The sequence below is a fragment of the Melopsittacus undulatus genome, chromosome Z, assembly GCF_012275295.1.
Source record: "Melopsittacus undulatus isolate bMelUnd1 chromosome Z, bMelUnd1.mat.Z, whole genome shotgun sequence".
Lineage (NCBI taxonomy): Eukaryota > Metazoa > Chordata > Aves > Psittaciformes > Psittaculidae > Melopsittacus > Melopsittacus undulatus.
Window position 1 is genome coordinate 86,356,839 of NC_047557.1, and position 20,303 is coordinate 86,377,141.

General features: G+C 34.2%; 1 protein-coding gene across 4 annotated transcripts in view; it reads left to right on the forward strand.

Moving 5' to 3' along the window:
* Positions 1-20,303, forward strand: part of RPGRIP1L (RPGRIP1 like) — a 79,592-nt gene that overhangs the window by 32,413 nt on the left and 26,876 nt on the right. For 2 of the 4 annotated variants that reach the window (XM_031052005.2, XM_031052007.2), the window contains exons 11-22: positions 1,339-1,445; positions 1,674-1,724; positions 3,353-3,532; positions 4,173-4,290; positions 5,213-5,665; positions 7,272-7,423; positions 9,593-9,959; positions 12,596-12,810; positions 14,018-14,101; positions 15,034-15,102; positions 16,383-16,560; positions 17,633-17,730. In XM_031052005.2, coding sequence (XP_030907865.1) covers positions 1,339-1,445; positions 1,674-1,724; positions 3,353-3,532; positions 4,173-4,290; positions 5,213-5,665; positions 7,272-7,423; positions 9,593-9,959; positions 12,596-12,810; positions 14,018-14,101; positions 15,034-15,102; positions 16,383-16,560; positions 17,633-17,730 — 2,072 coding nt within the window. The remainder of the gene's footprint in view (positions 1-1,338; positions 1,446-1,673; positions 1,725-3,352; positions 3,533-4,172; positions 4,291-5,212; positions 5,666-7,271; positions 7,424-9,592; positions 9,960-12,595; positions 12,811-14,017; positions 14,102-15,033; positions 15,103-16,382; positions 16,561-17,632; positions 17,731-20,303) is intronic. The other 2 variants (XM_031052006.2, XM_031052008.2) reach the window with 2 other exon arrangements.

The window sequence follows — 20,303 nt, forward strand, 5'->3', positions numbered from 1 at the left end:
GTTTCACCATCTTTTATGAAGGCCTGCCTTCTCTGTGCATTCACAAGGCAATTATTCTTGCTCACTTGTGAATTTTTAGCCTTTAGTGGTTTTAATTAAGTTTTCTTCTCAATTGCACAAATGCTTTGCATTTTCCTCATAACTGCAGAGAATTAAAACCTTACTGGCAATGATGTGTTTGAATTGAAAGTGACTCTTGTGGGGTCCCAACACATGTACAAGTCAGGCTACTGTGTATAGAAGCAGTGGCATTACTGATGATTCATTTTTAGTGAATATGTCATTTAATTTATAAACTCCAAAATTAAAACTACTCTGATGTCAGTTTTTGAAACATTTCAAAATCTTTGAGACCAATGTCTCGACCACCTGTTTCCTGCTGAGTTTAAGTCTCTGAACTGCAAAGCTACTCTGTCAAAATAATTAAGTTGTGCATCATGCCCTGAGGGTCAATGGAAGAGATTCCAGCATTGAAATGACATTGTGTACTATTTGATTGAAAGCAGTAGAATAGGTTCTTAAATCCTATGAGTGCAGATGGGAATCACAAAGGCAAATACTTGCACCTCAGATTGACAGTTAACATTTACATTATTCTAACCTAAAATATGAGTTCATAGTACTTAAATACATGGTATGAGACTATAACCTTGGGACTTTCAAAAAAGCACAGGAAAAAAAAATGGAAGGGGCAAAATACTTTGTTATCAAGAGAATGAGTTTGGCCAGGGAGAAAAGTGAGAGAGTACTTTTGTTCCTTAAAAACCTCAATGATTCTGAGAAAAGCTTGCTTTTAAAACTTTTTCATGTGAAAGAAGTTATGTTGTTACAACTCAATTATTTCACCTAATCCTTACGTTTTTTCTCAGATCTTACTGAGCAATCATTATGGATGTAGCTATACATGAGTGGGTATTTGCATAGAATCTGTGTAACCTTCTGTTAGTGAGTTTAATGGTGTTTACTCATTCAGATTGACAGAATTTTATATTCTACTTCCTTCTTTCCTCTCTCCCTCCAAAACAGAAAGCTGTACTCAGTTGGGCATATCTTTCTATATAGAAATACACGTAGTATAGATTTTTCACACTGTAAGTTCCCTTTTAATGAAACTAACGATAGTTTGCTTTTTGTTTAATACATACAGCTGTACCAGATCAAAGAGAAGTAGTTTTCTATCCATGTCCTTGTTAATACTAAAGATTTCCCTATGCAAAATAAATTAGTTTCTACATTTAAAAATTAAAAATTCATGCATTAATTCTATGAAAAAGTAGGTTTATAACTTTTATAATTATATTGAATTAACTAAAATATTTTGTTCTTTTTGACATTAAGACCAAAAGGAAAAGCTGGTGCAAGAGAACAAAGACCTGCAGTTACGCTACCTGGAACATAAGCAGCAGCTAGACGAACTGAAAAATTGCATGAAGTTTTTGACCAAGGTGAACTCTATTTCTGTTTAGAATATGAGCAAAAAACACATTCTGTATTTTATGCATAGCACAAATACTTCTTGAAAGTGAAAGTATGCAGAGATACAACTGTTTATTTCTTCATGCTATCGAGCAAAATGTCATGTCTCATGAGAATGCATCTTGTTATTCTGAACGTATTTCTTTAATATCCATTCACGTCTAATAACAACTTTTCATTAAGTATTTCTGTTTCAGGAAAGTGATATTAATGTGGCAGAACTCGGTGAAGCCATCTTGCCTATAAAGGTACCTAATAAAGAATGAGCATATAGGGGACTGGAAATAGGTGATCTCTAAGGTCCCTTCCAATCCAAACCATTCTCTGTATTTTGCATTTGATCATTACATTACATGTTTTCTACACAATTGCTAAATTTTTCAAGGGCTGCTTTATTTGTGCATCTTTCAGTAGCTAATGCTTCAAGCTCATAAGTGTGCTTTAATCACTTTCGATTTCAGTAAAGCAGAAGGGAAGATGAAAAAACTGCCAGGATGAAATCTAGATTTATGTAGATAATTGATTAACTTTTGATGTTAGAATGAAAACAGATCCACAAGCATTTTTTTGAAAAAAACTCCTTTTTCTCAGTTAAACAATTTATCACACCAGCTTGCTCTTCATATAATGTTTATTAAAAATACATGTTTATTTATTAATTCTTTCTTAATTATTACCAATTTATGGGTTATACCATAAGCATGGAAGTTGTAAAATGCAATACAGCAATGCTTAGCAGCTTTGTTTATTAAAAGAGAAAACAAGAAATAGCCAGAAATTTTTTTTTTTCCTCGTACAAATTCAAGTGGGGTTGAGGGGAAGAAATCAGTGAAAAAATGAGTGTGCATTAAGTTTCCACTGTTCCAGGGAGTTAGGGTTTATTTTCTTCAGTGTTTACAAAAAATGGTATCTTTTTCTGCTACTGAAATGCAAATGATAATTCTATAAAGATAATGAACAAAAGAAAGTAAACCAAACAAAATCCAAAAGCAAACAAAAAACGCAGATGAAAATTTAAACGCCAGTATTAGTAACAGAAACAATGTAGACTTGAGAATAATAATACAGGTTTTATACATTCACTGAAGCAAGATTATTGATGCCCTCAACATAAAAAGGACACGGAACTGTTAGAACAAGTCCAGAGGAGGGTCATGAGGATGATCAGGGGACTGGTGCACCTCCCATATGAAGACAGGCTGAGAAAGTTGGGTCTGTTCAGCCTGGAGAAGAGAAGGCTGCATGGAGACCTCATAGCAGCCTTCCAGTATTTGAAGGGGGCCTACAGGGATGCTGGTGAGGGACTATTCATACAGGACAAGGGGTAACGGGTTCAAACTTAAACAGCAGAGGTTTAGATTGGATCTAAGGAAGAAATTCTTTACTGTGAGGGTGGTGAGGTACTGGAATGGGTTGCCCAGGGAGGTTGTGAATGCTCTATACCTGGCAGTGTTCAAGGCCAGGTTGGATGAAGCCGTGGGTGACATGGTTTAGTGTGAGGTGTCCCTGCCCATGGCAGGGGTGTTGGAACTGGATGATCTTAAGGTCCTTTCCAACCCTAACTATTCTGTGATTCTATGATTCTATATATATATTAAGGGCTTCGTATTTTTACTGGATAGACAGGAGTGATTGCTTCTGAATATCTCATACATTTTAATTGATTTTTGATAATCACAAGATGACATTACAGAATGCAATTCTGACACTGATCTATCTCATTTGTATTTTTTTGTGTTACTACATGCGCAAGATTTACCAAATAATGCTTACAGTTCTTCCAAAACTATATCCCAGTGTTATGTTTAACCAAACAGAAATACTTCCAGATATATTTGCAAAAGTGTGTTTTAGTAATTTTCCAAATTTGCTCCAGGTTCACAAGCAGCAGCAAAATGAGGACCTTGCGTTTTTGGAAAAAGCAGAAGATGAGAACCGTAAAGATTTAGAGCATTCCATGCGGGAGCTGCAACTAACACATGCAGAAACAGTGCAAGAACTGGAAAAGACGAGGAATATGTTAATTCTGCAGCACAAAATTAACAAAGATTACCAGGTACTAAATTCTGCCCATGGTGGAAAATAACCTGATAACATTTTAAATATTTATAGCTCTAAAACTTTTCGTAATTAAGACTTGCAAATTCACCAACAGAGCCAGTCTGCTTATAGGTAACCTAACAAGATTTGCTGGTTTTGAAAGTTTTGTTTAGAAGCATGAGATCCAAATTATTTTAATTTTAGTCTTTTAACCCACGCTGGTCAGATCCCCTTCTTGGGATTATCTCTGAGCTCTTACCAGGTGCTCACAGGGAAAACAGTAAGTGTATTATCAAATAATCTTCCTTTTCCAGAACACCCTGCTTTTACTCTCTTGTGCTGGGTAATTGCAAATTGTATTTTGACCTTTCATTTAATTAATCTAAGTTTAAAATAACAAAATCATTAGAAAAACTTCTTAGGAGTATTGTCCTGAAAGCATAACTAGTTGGTTTTTCATAATAATATTTTTAGATTTTGCTGCAATATCAGCTGATGGCTGTATTGTATTACTGAACTAAAAATTGCTGCTGGTTTTGTGTACTTTAAATGCTCTTTTCTCAAATCTAACTGTATTTTAACCTGTAGGCAAAAGCATATGCAGCAGTAGTGTAGACAAGCTTCAAAAATCCTTTTTACATGCCAATTTTTTGCAGAATGAAGTAGAAGCAGTGACAGAAAAGATGGAATGTCTACAAAGAGATTATGACGTAAAACTGGAACAGTATGTCCATCTTCTTGATATTAGAGCTGCACGCATCAGAAAACTGGAAGGTATTTTCTAAGTACATTATTCTCTCTTTTTTTTTTCTTATTTCATGTCTTGCAAATTATTGTTGTAAATTTCTTCTTCAATGTTTCTTTGAAACATTTTTCTGTTCTTATAAACAATAATAGGTCATTTCTTTCATGGAGAATTATCTGTGTTTTGTGTCATTGAATTGAATGATGTTGTTAAAACAAAATTCAACAAAGCATGCTGCAGCTGTTGCTGCATAAGAATGAAACTACCAAACTTAGATAAATTTTTTAAATGTACATTTATGATCAACCTTTTATTTGCTGTCCTATCATTATATAATAATTTCATATGTTGCTAAAAATCCCAAAGTCATGGTATAATATGCCAATGATATATTTCAATCTGATGGATTTAAAATGTTGGTTTAATAACTTCAGTGTGTAAGATCTTTACATGTAAAGATCTTTGCTGATAATTCTGTCTACTTGGGATATTACAGAGGACAGAGGTCAAATGTATTCTTCCCCTGGCAAATATAGTTCAACTTTACCAAAATACTATCTTTAGTCTCTTTTTGCATTTGCATAGTCATACTTATTTGGATCATTGCATGAGACTTCCGAATTTTTGCTTGTTAACTCCCTAGTAATCTGACAATAATTGTTAGGGGCCTGTGTCTGTTGTTATGTATATTGAAGCAGCAACATTGTGGAGGTATTCTTGGTTGTTGTCAGTTGTACTAAATATCAGTTTGTATTGGTTGTCGTCTTCGTTGTACTAAATGAGCACCAGATGTATGACTTTAAATGTGTAATTACTTTTTTGGCAACATTTTAAGAAAGTAACATTAATTTACTGGGATTATGTTTTTTCCTCTCTATTAATTCATTAATTACATTTAATTTTTAAGCAAGATGGTCATGTTGTAGCTCTATTTTATTTTATTTGTTGCAGCCCAACTAGGAGATATCGTCTATGGTACAAAACCATATAAATCCAAACCGGAAATATTGCCAGGTGATCCAGTGGATGAGTTTGATGAAACTTTACATTTGCAAAGAGGAGAGAACCTTTTTGAAATTCATATCAGCAAAGTGATCTTCTCTTCTGCAGTTGCACAGGCTTTTGGTGCCTGTGAACCTGCAACTTTTTGTACTTACTCATTCTATGACTTTGAACTTCAGGCAACCCCAATAGTTTATGGGTGTACCCCATCATATGACTTCACTTCTCAGTATCTCGTGCGGGCTGATGACTGCTTTTTGCACTATATGCAGCAAAACAGCATCACATTTGAGGTTCATCATGCATATGGCACAGATTATGAAACAATTGCTGCATGTCAACTAAAGCTTCACGAAGTCTTGGAAAACAATGGGAAGATCTACAGCACAGCGAATTTAGTTGGTAATTAACTTATCAAAAACACCCTTTTTGATGCCGTGTTGTAAGTGACAACATGTATTTAAGTATTAAGTACATATTAAGTAACAAGTAACATGAATTCATGTATCACTGTTTCAAAAGGAAAAATAAAAAGGTTTCAGCAGCATGATTTTTACTGGTTGATGTTCAGCATGTTCTGGTGGTTTCGCCTACAGCTGTGGGAAAGTTCTGACAGGTACAACTTTGCCCATAATGGCTGAGGACAAAGATGGTATTAATATAGTTATCCTGCAGTATGTGACGTTAGAAGCTTGTGACATGCTGGAAATGGCATTAGAGGATCTTGTCTGAAAATAACAAGTGATTTTTTTTTTGTTTTACATAAATGCTACTTGCAAAGGGTTATTTCAGGTAAAGAATCTATTAAATTCTTTACACATCTAAAGAATATTAGTAAAAGATAGATCACCTTAGTCAACAAAATTACACAAAAACAACGTGGAGAAAAGTAGTAGAGCGTTGTACTTGACTGCATTGGAGTACTACTCATGTTAGAATTTCTCTATAAATACTCTAGAGAAGATATTTTAAAATGAGACTGATGCTCTTTTTGATTTTGCTTTATTATTTTATATTTTGTTAATTGTGTTTTTGTTAAACTCAAGTTTCTTTCATCTTCTGAGACTGTTACTGGTACGGAATTAAGGGGTCCCCACCTAATTAAGCTGTGAAATGTACAGTAACTTCAGTAAGACTTGTATTATGTTTAAGTGAAATTAAATTATTCTGCTTTTGGTATGCAATTATTCTAGCAGGATATACACTAAGCGAATAAAAAAACAACAAACAAAACATAAACATTTCTGCATTATAAGACAAACATCAGTGCCTTATATCTGCCCCAGATGTCATAAATACATCCATGCATTCCTAATGAGTAAGTAAAGGATTACAGTGTTAAGTGAGAGGTCTTCATATAATAGTTTTAAGGCATCAAAAAGGTGTAAATGATAGTGATTACAGTTAATAATACTTCACAGGTGTTGGTTTTGATTCTGTGCGTTTTCTTCCTTTAATTCATTGTGTTAAATAATTTTAAGATAGTCTGGACAAACCAATTTTTTAAAGAAGTAATTGATATCCTGTGCTGCTTACTTTTTCTTTTAGAAGTATTTTGTCAAATCAGTCTATGCAGAGACCTCTGACTGCCCACTTCTGTCAAAATGTGGTTTAATAAACCATTTTAAAGTGGTATTTTGCCAATGATTTAAACTCTATACCACTTTATAAGACATTTCCAACTGCTGACATACAAAACCATCCTGACCTTTATTTGCATTATAGAGATTAAAATAAAGAATTTGAGTCTAAAGCTTGGGCAACAAATATTGCAGATTATGATATGAAAAAAATGGCTATGTGCCAGTTTTGGATCAGATGTGTAGAGCTAGAGGAATTGTTGTTTCTGTTTCTATCATGAACTTCATATCTGATGTCACAAATGCTGTCATAATGTGTAGTGGTGAAGTAACTAATCCTCAATTTGTGGCATTTCCTAGCTTTTGACTTAAGGACTTTAATGTTGAAAAAAAAAATTGATACAATCATGTATGTATTTATTCCTTAGGAATCAAAGGAAACATTCAAAATTATGGTACCGTAGAATACTGGATTAGGTTACGAATTCCTATGGATCAAGCTATTAGTCTCTACAAAGAGAGGTCAAAGGCTCTGGGGTATTTAACCGCCAGTTTTAGGCAACATGAGCAACCATCCCAGGTAAATTTGTGTTTGAACTTCATATTTTGATAGAATAAACTATTGAATATTACTTTTTAATTTCAAAAAGTTTAAGTCTTGATACATTCAAGGTTAACAAAAGTTAGAGGTTCTTGAACTGTAAAGTATCTGTAGCAGTGGAATGACATTCACTGGGAAATTAAAATTTTCACTAGAATATTTAAAATTATTATATTAAATTTCTTTAGCCTGCCAGTGCCAGATTTTCTAACATTTTATTCTAGCTCAATAGTGACAAATGTTAAACAAGTTGCATGTCAAATCAGCTCTTTTTTTTAAGATGGACAATGAAGAGAATTTTAATAATATGCACTGTATAATGCATATGCAAAATGCACAGAAAAAGAAGGGACTTTCAAAAATCTTTAGCAATTGTTAAGAAATAAAAACAATCAGGTTGAAATATATGAATTGAAAAATTTTAGTTTCTAATGGGTGTGGGGTTTTTTTACCTATAGCTGTTTAAATTATAGTAAGTCTGGAGTAACTTTAATGTTTTATATTATTCCATAATGTAAATTAATATTATAGTACTCTCTGAATGCATTTCATGATGTAATCTGAGAAGTATGTTTAGTGCATGAATTGTATTAAAGGTCAGTGTAGGCAATTTCGGAATAACTTCATATTTAATAACATTGTGACATTTGCTTTAAATCTGATTTGTAAAAGAATCAAAAGTATTTTAAGCAGCTCACAAAATCTGGCTATTATTAAATGTAAAATTCTGTGATTTAGTTTTCTATATTTTTGATTATGTTATTTCTAGCTGTGTTGTTAGGCCAAACACGGTTGAAAGGTAAGGCATGTGGAATAGCACATTTTATTGTAATTAATCTAAAATTGCAAATACAGACATGGCAACCAAAATATATGGATTATGTGGGAAAAAATAAAATAGGAAAAATGGCAGAAATTAAGAACATCTTCTGTAGAGCTGCTTGAAACACCATTTCTCAGAAATGTCTCATGGTGAAAACTAGAAGTCATGAAGCTGTAGCAGATGGTTGCATAATATTAAGGGTTCTGTCAGTCTGCATTATATTAAGGGTTCTGTCAGTCTGCAGCTGCAAAAGTAGCTTCAGCTGTGTGTTCCAAAATTTAAGCTTTCATTAGTTAAACATACATGAATAATTTTCTGTCTTGTATAGCAGCAGAAATCGTGGAAGCATGAACTGTACATAAACAGCTATATTTTTTTTTTTTCCCCCAATGCTATATGCAGCCAGAAATAATATTCTTAAAGGTGCAAACTGTCATGTTTGGCTTTCACGTTGGCTATTTCAGTGTGGATTATTTAAACAAAATATTTAACATTTTATTGCACAAAATCAAGTTGATACATGTTTCCCCATACACCAGACAGAACTCTGGCTTCACAAGCAAGATAATTATATACAGTTAATGAAAGTAGCTGTGATACAGTACAGTAAAAGAGAGCCTTTTGAGATATAGATGGGGATTACTCATTTAAGATAGTTATATTATTTGTTTCCTTCTTAATCTTGAAGGTTTTATTAAAATGAATTTCTCAGTTTGTCAACTATGGATTCAATGGTATGTACAAGTCATGCTGACAGGCAGTTCAAAAAAACCTGTGATATCATTGCGATTTTTAATTTACCTCAAACACTAATTATTACTCTTCACATGCTGAGTTCTAGTTTTCGTAAATTGTTTATGTAGGTAAAGGTTTGGGAGAAAGCAAAAAAACAGAGGAATCTGCTGTGCAATTTTAATTATTTAAAAATATACATATATAAAAGGAGCTACAATTACAAATATTTCTTGACACAGAATAACTGTCAAGGTCAAAATCCTTCACTTCAAAGTGGCACTAGATATGAATCACTCTTAAAACTGTGGTCTTCACTTCTTTGTAGATAATCAAATGACTAGTAGATCATAAAACTTCAGAAGAATAAAGCAAACAATCACAGACCTGAAAGGATTAACTTCATATTTCTTTATACCAACAACCCAAGAGATGTCGCTGAATTTATAGAACAAGTAATATTTTGACATTTTAAATTAAACAGTAGTTGGAGTGTCATTGAAATAATGTCATTTGTTCTATTTATATAGTTCTTAGAGTTCGCCAGCATAAGTATTCTAATGGTTTTAATTTAACTTCTTTTTCATTTAAAGCAGCAGATACTCAGAACTGCCCAAGTCAGCACTTCCACAGATGGCAATTTAAATGAACTCCACATTACAATAAAATCTTGTAACAATCTACAATCCCGAAAAAAACATCTTCAGCCAAATCCTTATGTTGTCTACAAGTTCTTTGATTTTGCAGACCATGATACTCCTATCATTGCTAGCAACAGCAACCCACGAATAGATGACCATATGTGTTTCCAAGTGCCAATGACTGCAGAGTTAGACCGATACCTAAAATCAGAATCCATAACCTTTTATGTATTTGATGATGATGAAACGGAAGAAGGTTCTTATGTAGGGAAAGCCAATGTGCCTCTTATTTCTTTAGCACATGACAGATCTATCTCAGGTAAGAATTCTTTTAACTTAACAAAATCTTTACATCCTCTTTTATAACTCTTTAAATCTCTCTAAGAATCAAACTAAAGAAAGGCTTTGCAGAGCAATCAGGACAGGCTAGATCCATGGGCCAAGGCCAGCTGTATGAGGTTCAACAAGGCAAAGTGCTGGGTTCTGCACTTGTCCACAACAACCTCATGTAATGCTACAGGCTTCGGAAAGAGTAGGTGGAGAGCTGTCACATGGAAAAGGACCTGGGAGTGCTATTTGATGGCTGTTGAATGTGAGTCAGCTTGTGCCCAGGTGGTCAGGAAAGCCAAAAGAATTTTGGCTTGTATCAGAAATAGTGTGGCCAGCATGACAAAGGCAGTAATGATCCCCCTGTACTTGGCACTGGTGAGGCCACACCTCAAATGTGTTCTGTTTGGGGCCATTGGCTCCCAAAAAAGACATTAGAGGTGCTGGGGCATGTCCAAAGAAGAGCAGCAAAGCTGCTGAAGGATCTAGAGCACAAGTAAGGAGTGCCTGACAAAGTTGGTGGTGTTTAATCTGGAGAAAAAGAGGCTGAGAGGGGTACCTTATTGCTCTATACAACTACTTGAAAGACGATTTCTTTTCCGTTTTTCTCTTTTCTCAAGTAGCAAGTGATGAGAAGAAAAGGCCTCAAGTTTTGCCAGGGGAGGTTTATGTTGGATATTAGGAAAAACATCTTCCGTGAAAGAGTTGTCAAGCACTGGAACAGGCTGCCCAGGGAAGTGGTGGGGTCACCATCCCTGGAGGTATTTAAAAGACCATGTAGATGTGCCACCTGGGGGCATGGTTTAGTGGTGGACTTGGCAGTGATACGTTTACAGTTGGTTTTTGTGAACAGAGATCTTTTCCAACCTCAGTGATTCTATAAACCTATATGATTCTTGTCTGACAGAATTTTAATTCCAATGAGATCCTGGAAGTAAATTTTGCATCTCAGCATTACTTAAGTCATGGCTAGTGAAAAGTCTGTCAGAGCTCTGGAAATGATGAATGATTGTTTAATATAAATGTTAAATGTCAAACATTAGAGAAAGAAAAGGCTCAGGGAGAGAAAAAAAATCTAATATCTCTTGTTTACTAAGACAGTACTAACAGAACATTCCGGTATTGTTGGATTGTAACTCAAACTTTAAAGTGGTGTTTGTTTTTGTGATTTATCCGTGAACTGAAGTCCAATCTGTACCTTACAGAGTGGATAGTAATAATAGAATTTTTTTCTCCTCTTGACATTTTCCAAGATTTAAGGGAAATGAGTGAATGTTTTCTTTAAAATCCACAATTGAAAAAAAAAATAATCAGAAGAATGTGTGTTCAAACATTCATTTATCATGGTCTTAAGAAAGCTTTTTTTAAATCCCTTTTTTGTTCTCTGCACTGGCCCAGGTACAGAATAATTATGATTTTATAAATTATTACAATTGGAATTATGTTATCAGTCTAGCACTGACTGAATTTAACTGCTAATTAATTATGTTTGATCACCGTCATAATAAAGACTTTCATCTTGCAGAGATGGGATTTCCCATATTCCAACTTGTGCCTGTAGGCTGGCCTCCTCCTGCTGTGCACCTCTGATTGTGCCTTTTCCTCACCTTTCTATTAGGTGGCAGTAAGATCCTCACTGAGCCTCCTCTTCAGAAAGTTGAGCATATCACTTCTTTAAGCCTCTCCTATGCCATGTGCTCCGCTGCCCTGAAGTTCTCTGCAGCCCTCTACTGGACCTGCTCCAGAATGCCAGTGTCTTGTGCTGGAGAGGTTAAAACTGGGCATAGTATTATAAGTGCCATCTCATAGGTATTGAAGAGAAATTGTGACAACCCTGGACCTGCTTTACTGCCTTTTTACTAATACAGGCCAGGGTGTACTTGGCATTCTTTGCTGCAAAGACCCATCCTCACTGGCTTGTATTTGTCAAACAGAAACAGCTCTTATTCTGCAAGGCTGTGTTTGGCTGGTCAGCCCCCAACCTTGTGCTGCTGTTTGAGACTGCTCCTGGGCTGATGCGGGATTTTGCATTTGGTTTTGTTGAATTTCATGACGTTTCCATCAAGCCATTTTTCTACAGTGTGAATAGCAGCTCTGTCTTCAGTGCATCAACTGCTCCCTGCAAGTTGATATCAGTTAATATGGTGTTTATAATATAAAAGCTGCTTAATTATTGCCAAACGTAAGATAATTTAAACTTATGGTTCTATAATTATTCAATGCAAATGGAGAATAGGATAAAATCTGTAAGTGAATTTAGTGTGTTTCTTTTTCTATAGGTTTAGCTACTCACAGATTTTTAAAACTTGCATTTTCTTTAATAAAAGTTAGTAAAATAGGGGAATGGCTTAGTTAGATCTTTTGAACGATGTCAATAACAATATAATCTGGTATTGGATTATCTGAGGAACCTATAGGACATCTTGGACTAACTCAGTAATCCATTCCCTTTTAAATTCTGCATTTTGAATGTCCAAGGTGTTATGTTTGGCATTTTGACACTATTAGCTTCTATAATTAAGACTTTTAAGTCACTTAATTCCTGAATCCCATTCAGATTTGCATTGCGTTTTCTTGTATAGGTATAGAATAAGATAATTAGAGAAGATGTTTACATTTTGTTTTCAGGTATTTTTGAACTAACAGATTCTGAAAGACATGCTGCTGGTACCATCACAGTTGAATTAAAATGGAAACATGTTTACCTACCACCAAGTGGATTACCAATGGCTGCAGACTTAGGAAATTACATTCAAAATGAGAACTCAATGGCAACTAAATTACTATCTGAGCTAAAAACTCAGACTCCAGTCCCTTCTCCTTCTTTTACTTCATTGGTGACAGTAAGTAATTTAACAAACTCACAGAAGTTAAGAGATATAAAAGAGCTGTTACAGTAGGTCATTTAGTTTTTCTCCAGTGACCAGGATTTCTTTTTACTGTAAAATAAATGCATAGCACAAATACTTTGTATAGCTATCATCTTCAGCTTCCTTTGGGAAGTAAAATCATTCTTGTATCCAAAACTTTTTAAAGTCTTTTATACTGGTAGATAACTGATTAGCAGAAGGGTGGGGGGAAAAGGGAAGAGATACAACATCCATTAAATGTCTTCCCTATAAATTGAGTGCTTATTAATTCTCTTTCTAGTGTAGATGACCAGCATAAAATGTAGTCACATGCTTATGTAGCTTCAGGGGTATGCTTGAAATTATGACAGTCATGAAATCAGCTATTTTTTCTATGGTCTCCTAGAAGCTCAGACAGAACCCAATCAGCTGGAGTAGCTTTGAGCCAAAACAATTCTTAATCAGACAGATCCAAGCCATATATACAGATACATAGGTGTATCTGCACTATGCTCTTTGTTATTCTGGTGTCTGGAGCATGGTGCTCATACCAAATAGCTTCTTAAAAATCACTCATAAATTAAAAGTACTGTAAAGATTTTGTGTATGTAAAAATCAGTTGAAATGGAGGATAATCTCTATGTTGAAAAGCAAAGCATGAAGAGTAATAAACCACTTTATTATTTTTGTCTTTGTATTGTAAGATCATGACAGAGCTAACTATGGATTTGTTATTTTTTTTAATTTTGCAACTATTAACAGTCTTGTTTTTATTTCTGTGTTAAAAGTTTCCAAGGGGAGTGGCATAAGGAAAGGTGTCAAAGGTACATTAAGCCTACACAAGAAAAAAAATCAAGCACTCCATAAAGGATAATAATAAATCGTTCTGCCACACACACGATACCACTAACTTGAGTTTTACACTTGTTTCTTATCTGGAACTCATATTGCATTCCACAGATGCTCTATGGAGTTTTATATCCATTTGTGACTGAATTCTGAAAGGTATCTCCAGTTGTAGAGATTTTGCTTATTCAAACAGCATCTACATCATTTTGCCTGGTTAGAATTGAATTTAGTGGAGTTAGATTTGGCTTTGAGAAAATTTGAGATTCCTCAAGATTTATTTCTAACCATCTCTAAAATAAGATGATTAGAATATGGCAATAAATGGTCTTCAGCTATGTTTATTTTATTACAGAAACCAACACCCAAACGAAAGCAGCGTGCAGCTCAAGCAGAGAAGAAAGTATCTTTCCTGGATCTTGGTACAAAACAGATGATAGTAAGTTTAAGTATTTTTCTCATCCATGTTGAAGCAAGAAAAGCTACTAACGTCTCAGTGTGGACAATTCGTAGAGCTAATAATCGAGAACACTCAATTATTTTAGCAGTACAAGACTAGGATGTCCCAACCAATGAATGATAGCATAGTACTGCACATAGGTGGGGAATACAATACAGGGATATTTGTGTGACTCCTGCAGAATTGCTTGGTGTTCTCCACAGCTTACAAGCTTCAACTTTCATAAACAGAACAGATTCTAATAGCACAAATCAGCTGTCTGTGCACTGTGTTTCTCAGCTATCTGGCTTATTAATGTAAGTGTCTTTGTACAGTGTGCCATTTACATGGACATATAAATGGCTCAAGAAACCAGCTTGATGCAAACAGATACTGAGTGTTGTGCTAATGATATACACAACTTGACACAGTTCATCATCTGAGATTACACATACAATGATAACGATGTTAACATCAGTTTACAATTCACAGTGGTTCTGCTATAGTTTAGTTTGCTATAACTAAATACTGTTAGAACTAAGTAATGAAATAGATGGTGCTTCTCTGATATGTGAGAATTAGAAGTTCAACAGATTAAAACTACAGGAACAGTCTGTTTCGTTTTCCTGTTTTCTGAATAGCAGAGAATCTAGTTCTTGGATATTAATGTGACAAAGCAAGTAGTTGTTTCCAGAAAAGCAGACTCACTAGTCAGTGGAATGAGTGTTTGATTTGCCTAAAATATTTGTCAGAATTGTCCAGCCTCACAGGCAGATGTTTTAGCAGAGGATAGGCACAGCAGTGCTAATGCAGAAAAGCAGAGGAGGACAAAATTTCCTGTCCAAAAACTTCTCTACCTGTAAATTTATACTTACTTTTGTGTGTTGTCTGCTATATATTAAAGGCTTCCCCTAATTTCACCCATAAATTAGGACTCTCTTGAAAATAGCATGGGACTTGCACACAAAAAGAAGGCTTCAAGAGTTCCAAGTGTTTCGGAGGTATGAGATTATTCAGGTTTTGTGGGTTTATATAATACATTGCATTTGAACTCCATATGTATGTTATTTCTTCAGCCATGCATCAAAAAAAACAAACTATTGTAAAGTAAGATCACAAAAACATCTCTGAAATATGAAAAAAGTAATTCCTTGTGATGGCAATCTTTTCTTGCCATTAGGGAGGAATCTCATCAGTTCTTTCAGTGTTTGGATGAAGTTTATTTTGTCTTTCCTCTCGAAATTACCATTATATAGTTGGGGGGGGGGGGAATGAAGAAGAAATGGAGTAACTTTGGAATGTTGCAGTAAAGGAATTAAAAAGAATGGCCAAACGTTGCCTAAAGCACAGTTGGTGTGGCATATCATTTGTGCCAAGGAGGAGCATAAAGGAGACATAAAGTCAGTTTCTTACAACTTAAAAACTTCAAAGGTAATCTTTACAGAGTAAGACTCATAAGTGTTTGTTAACACTGTTTTGCTTTGTGTGGCTCCTGATGTGTTAGAATAGAAACAACTCTTCAGGTCACTTTTTGGAAAACCTGGTTGTTCTGTGAATAGCTGAAAGTTACCTCATGAATTCTGAGGGTGGAAAGGGAGGCATTAGTGTCTCTGTGGAAAATTCAGTCCAAGAGGAGAATTGTTGGATAATAAACAACACATAAGTCTCCAGTAAATTTCCATGGAAGATGCCATGTCTGTAATGTTATATCTGTTCATGAGGTAGTATTTTATATAGTTTTACTTAAAGAGAGAGAGGAGCGAGTAAAATTATTTCGGAGTAATTTATGCACTAAAGATAGGTTACCTTACATAACATGTTAGTATTTTGTAGCAAAGCCACTTCTCTTTTGTGTCATTTCAGTTTGCTTTTGAAATAGAAAATACTGTATGATTTTAAGTTGTAAAATTGATAATTGAGTAAGGTGGTGGTGTTTTGGTTCAGTTTGGGTTTTTTGGGATGATTCTTACAGACTGAAAGATCTGAAATATAAGTGAATATGGAAATATAATAGTCTGTATATATGTTGACAGGTACCAAATGATTATAATGGTTATGTTTTCACAAATATGCATCATTAGAGAATTTTGTCTTCTGTATCAATTATTTGTTACTGAATTTGACAACTTCTCATTGTTTCCTGCACTGCGTAAGCAATATAATTGTTTAAAGGTTATGTATAATTAATGTGAGCCATAACTCTCTTCAGGTTTTGAACTTCAGAAACTTTTACTGTTCCATGAATGTTACAAAGACTGTAAGTTTATCTATTTTTATATAGCATGTGGTACACGAGGTTAAACAAGAAAGGCTAGCAGATGATGTGGTGAAGGAGATGTCTGAAGAAATTCAACAGGAAAAAGACGACCCCTCACATCTGTCAGAGGGGCAGTTGGCCAACCAAAGCTCAGTTACCTCTGGAAATGAGACAGAAATAACCGAAGAATTGGAACCAGAAGGTAGAACTCATTTTTATGAATAAGTAACTGTGTTTTCTTGATAAATCTATGTCTCTGAATTTTCTTAAGCATTTCTTACTAGCAGTGGAAGCTGCCTCATTATGAGAAGCTTCATGACAGAAATTGTTTTCTGGTGTACTTTTAGCTGAAGATGGATAGTGTATATAGTGGTTTTATTTTCTTCCCCAATGGAAACTGTATTGTAATTGAATGAAAAAATCTGGTATCTGACCTAGATTCATAAAATATTAAAAGAAACCTGGCTTCTATTTTAAATGTCTTTATATTCTCTCTTAGAACTGTGCTGTTCTAAAGAATATTTTAATGAATATGCTCCTTTTGTCTGCAGATAACAGCCAGTGCTGATATCGGAAATCCTTTCAGACAGTGAGAGGGGTACTATGTATTATCACATTTGTGACATAGCGTTGTTAAGAGGCAGATTTATTTAAAGATTATAAAAGCCAGGTCATCCTTTTCCACCTCCAAGATTCAACTGTTTATCATTTAAATAAACCAAGTCAATAGTACCAAGCTTGAAGCACAAGCAAGATACTAAAATTTTATGTTATTTGCAGTTTCCACATAAGAATTCATTAGAAAAATTGGAAAAACATGATGTTGGATACTATTGTGTTTCTAAGTAATTCTCTCCAGAGAAAAGAGACCTGAATGTTTTAGAAAATAAGACACATTTATACAGATCTACTTAAAAAAAAAAAAAAGAATGTTCAACATAGTCAGAGGAAATGCACAAATTCAGGACATATTCTTATATAAAGCTAACTGTTGTTCATACTTCAGTTCATCACAGGACTTGTATGATTCCAGTCATCAGTTTTCATCTGGGAAACATTACTATTTTTTGTAGCAAATCAGAAAAATACACAGTTTAGATGACTATAAAGGTCATTGATTTGCCAGTATTAATCTTCTGCAAGGAAGAGAAGATTTACCTGGCACTTGCCTTTTATTTATTAGGAAAGCAAAAATATTGCTATCAGGTTTCTCAGCAAGTCTCAGATGGACTACAAATACAGGGGGTTTAACTCTATTGATTCTGTTTTTGCAGATCAAGATGATAGACAAGAAAATGATGCCATTGAATCAATAATAACCGACAGCGATGACTGTATTGTTTCATGTCCACTATCCAAGAATATTAAACAGGTGAGTCAGAGTATTTATGGCAATTATATGGTAAGTCTAAGAAAAATATTTTAAGTTTAATACCCTCTAAGAGTAGCTTTGCTTATAGCTAAGGTTAGATTCAAAGGCATTTTCAATGAATGTGTTTTCCTGTTTCCGTTTTAAGTAGACACATTTCCACAAAGAAAAAGAAAAGTTAATGTGGCTATATTGTGCATGTGATTTATGGGTGTTTTTTGTAATGGGGAAATTTGTTGTCATCTTTTCCACTATTGTCATACACACTTAGAATTACACTTTTCTAATTAGTTTCAATCCAAAGTCAAATATTAGTCCTGAACAAAATCTACCTAACGAAAGATAACTATTGTAATGTGAATGTCTAAAGAGCTTGGTCTTGTTCAGTTCTACCTGTTGCCTTGGGAAATGAGCTTTTTCTGCTTCTTGCAGTGCTTTCTGAAGAAGAGGAGGATGTAATATCACTTGTCAGGGCCTGTTGTAAATTGATAATGCTTAGCTACCTGCTATACTTCATTGCAGTATGTTGACTTGATTGAATGTTGTTGAAATGGCAATTGCATAAGCTTGGGGTTGTTAATAACATATAAACCTTGCATATGTTTGTTAGTTCATCCATAGATTTCTTTTTGTTCCTGACTTCCCAACAGTTTTAGAACTGACCATTCGTTTTCACTAAGGTTTGTGAAATAACAGGATTGTTATTTGTGGGCATGTACGTAATAATATTCTCTTGGCATATTCAAAACCAGCAACTGATGAGCGTAAAGTTATATATACAGAATAACACAGCATAATACACATTTGGAAAATTCACGTAGAGTAAGTTTAATACTATAGTTTTCTAAAAAGTAAGAACATTTTCTGCTTTTAGATCTAACATTGACTGAACAATCTTAGAAAATATTAAACTAGCACTTAAAATTCTAACAGTTAATACTTCTCTGCTTTGTCTTAGCGTCCTTTTAAAGACCAAGGTGTATTGTTATATTGGTCCTAACTTTCTTTAATGTTCTGCAATTGAATAGTCTAGAGGTAGTTTTATTTTATTTTTTTTAAATCCTTTCTTCAAGGCTGTGTGACATCTTACAAAGTAACTAGCAACATGAAGCAATGTTTCACATGAGAATTATTGTGACTTTTTTTAAGTTGTAGGAGGGATTTCAAAAAGCTGTTTCTTATATATGCTGCAGTAAGACACAGAAGGTACTTTTGAAGACAGAATTGCATAGTTTATATGTAAAATCTTGAAAAAAAATTCACCTGTAATTTTGAGAACTAAAATGACTGCTACTAATGATCATTAAGTCAAATTGTAATACAGTCGATCCGTATCTCTTGTCATCCTGTATTTTATCAAAAGTATTTAAGAACACTTCTGATAGGATTTTGAGTGTAGGTTCATTTTAGTTCATTAATTTCTACTTCTCTCCATTGATCTGTTTCTCTGGTAACAGCGTGCATGTTCAAGAAGGGTAGATACGACAGCAAAAGCTATAAGCTATTAAGACAGCATGTTCGATACAAATTGTATTGTCAAAATAGACATTGCTATATTTGAAATCTTGGGTTAATTATAGGATACAGTATGTGAAAATTATGATTGAATTTATATTTTTTTAAGATTAAAAATCATTGCCTTTTATCTTTTGAGATAAATATCCTGCTGGTAATCAAATGCTGTAAATAAGACTTGTGATTTTTAGAGATTGTTATGCTAATCATCCTATAAATCTGAGTTGTATGCCAAACTGTTTAAGCCATTTAAGATCATACTGTTCCTTTTTTGCATGTTGCAAATTAGACAGTTCATGGTTATTTCTTAGATATGTTGATCATAAAGGGTATCTAACAGATTTTCCAGTACTTAGCTGTACCACTTACTTCTTTCTCTTTTCTTCTTGTCTATGATGTATAATTAATCATAGATTACTTAATTTTGTTTCATTTCATTTACAACATTTATGAGCTTCACTTTGTCGGTATGAAATGCTTGTCCCCTTCTTTCCTTTCCAAAGTGGCGTAATTAGTGTTAGCATCTTTTTTAACAGGCTACATAAAGTTTAGTGGCTGGATTAAATCAAGTCATTAACATAATGTGCTATACAATTTGCCCCTATCTCCTTTCGTTTCCAGTACATCAAAGTGCCACAGAGTGCCAGTGTAATTGGGCCTTGCTAGCTTGTCAGGTTCAGTCAGGCTGATGGCTGCTGCTTTTTCTAAAAAGCTTCCAGGCATGATAATTAATAGAGAAGTCTGAGAAATGTAAAAGTTTGGACAGTTCTCTATGAATATTTCATACATTTGAATAATCAGAAGTTAACATTATCAAATTGATGTATAATACATTGATTAAAAGCCTTGTTTCAGATCGTCAAAATAGACATCAAAACTGGGAATTTGCATTTTCTTTGGCATGGTCTTTACATAAAAAAAAAAAAAACCACAACAAAAAAACCCTCTAAAATCTTTTCCATCCCCTGCTCCCTTTCACCCCCATGTCTATGCTGTATCCTTAACAGGAGATAATATAGTATTCAATTAGCACAATAAAATTTACTGCTATCAATTTCCAA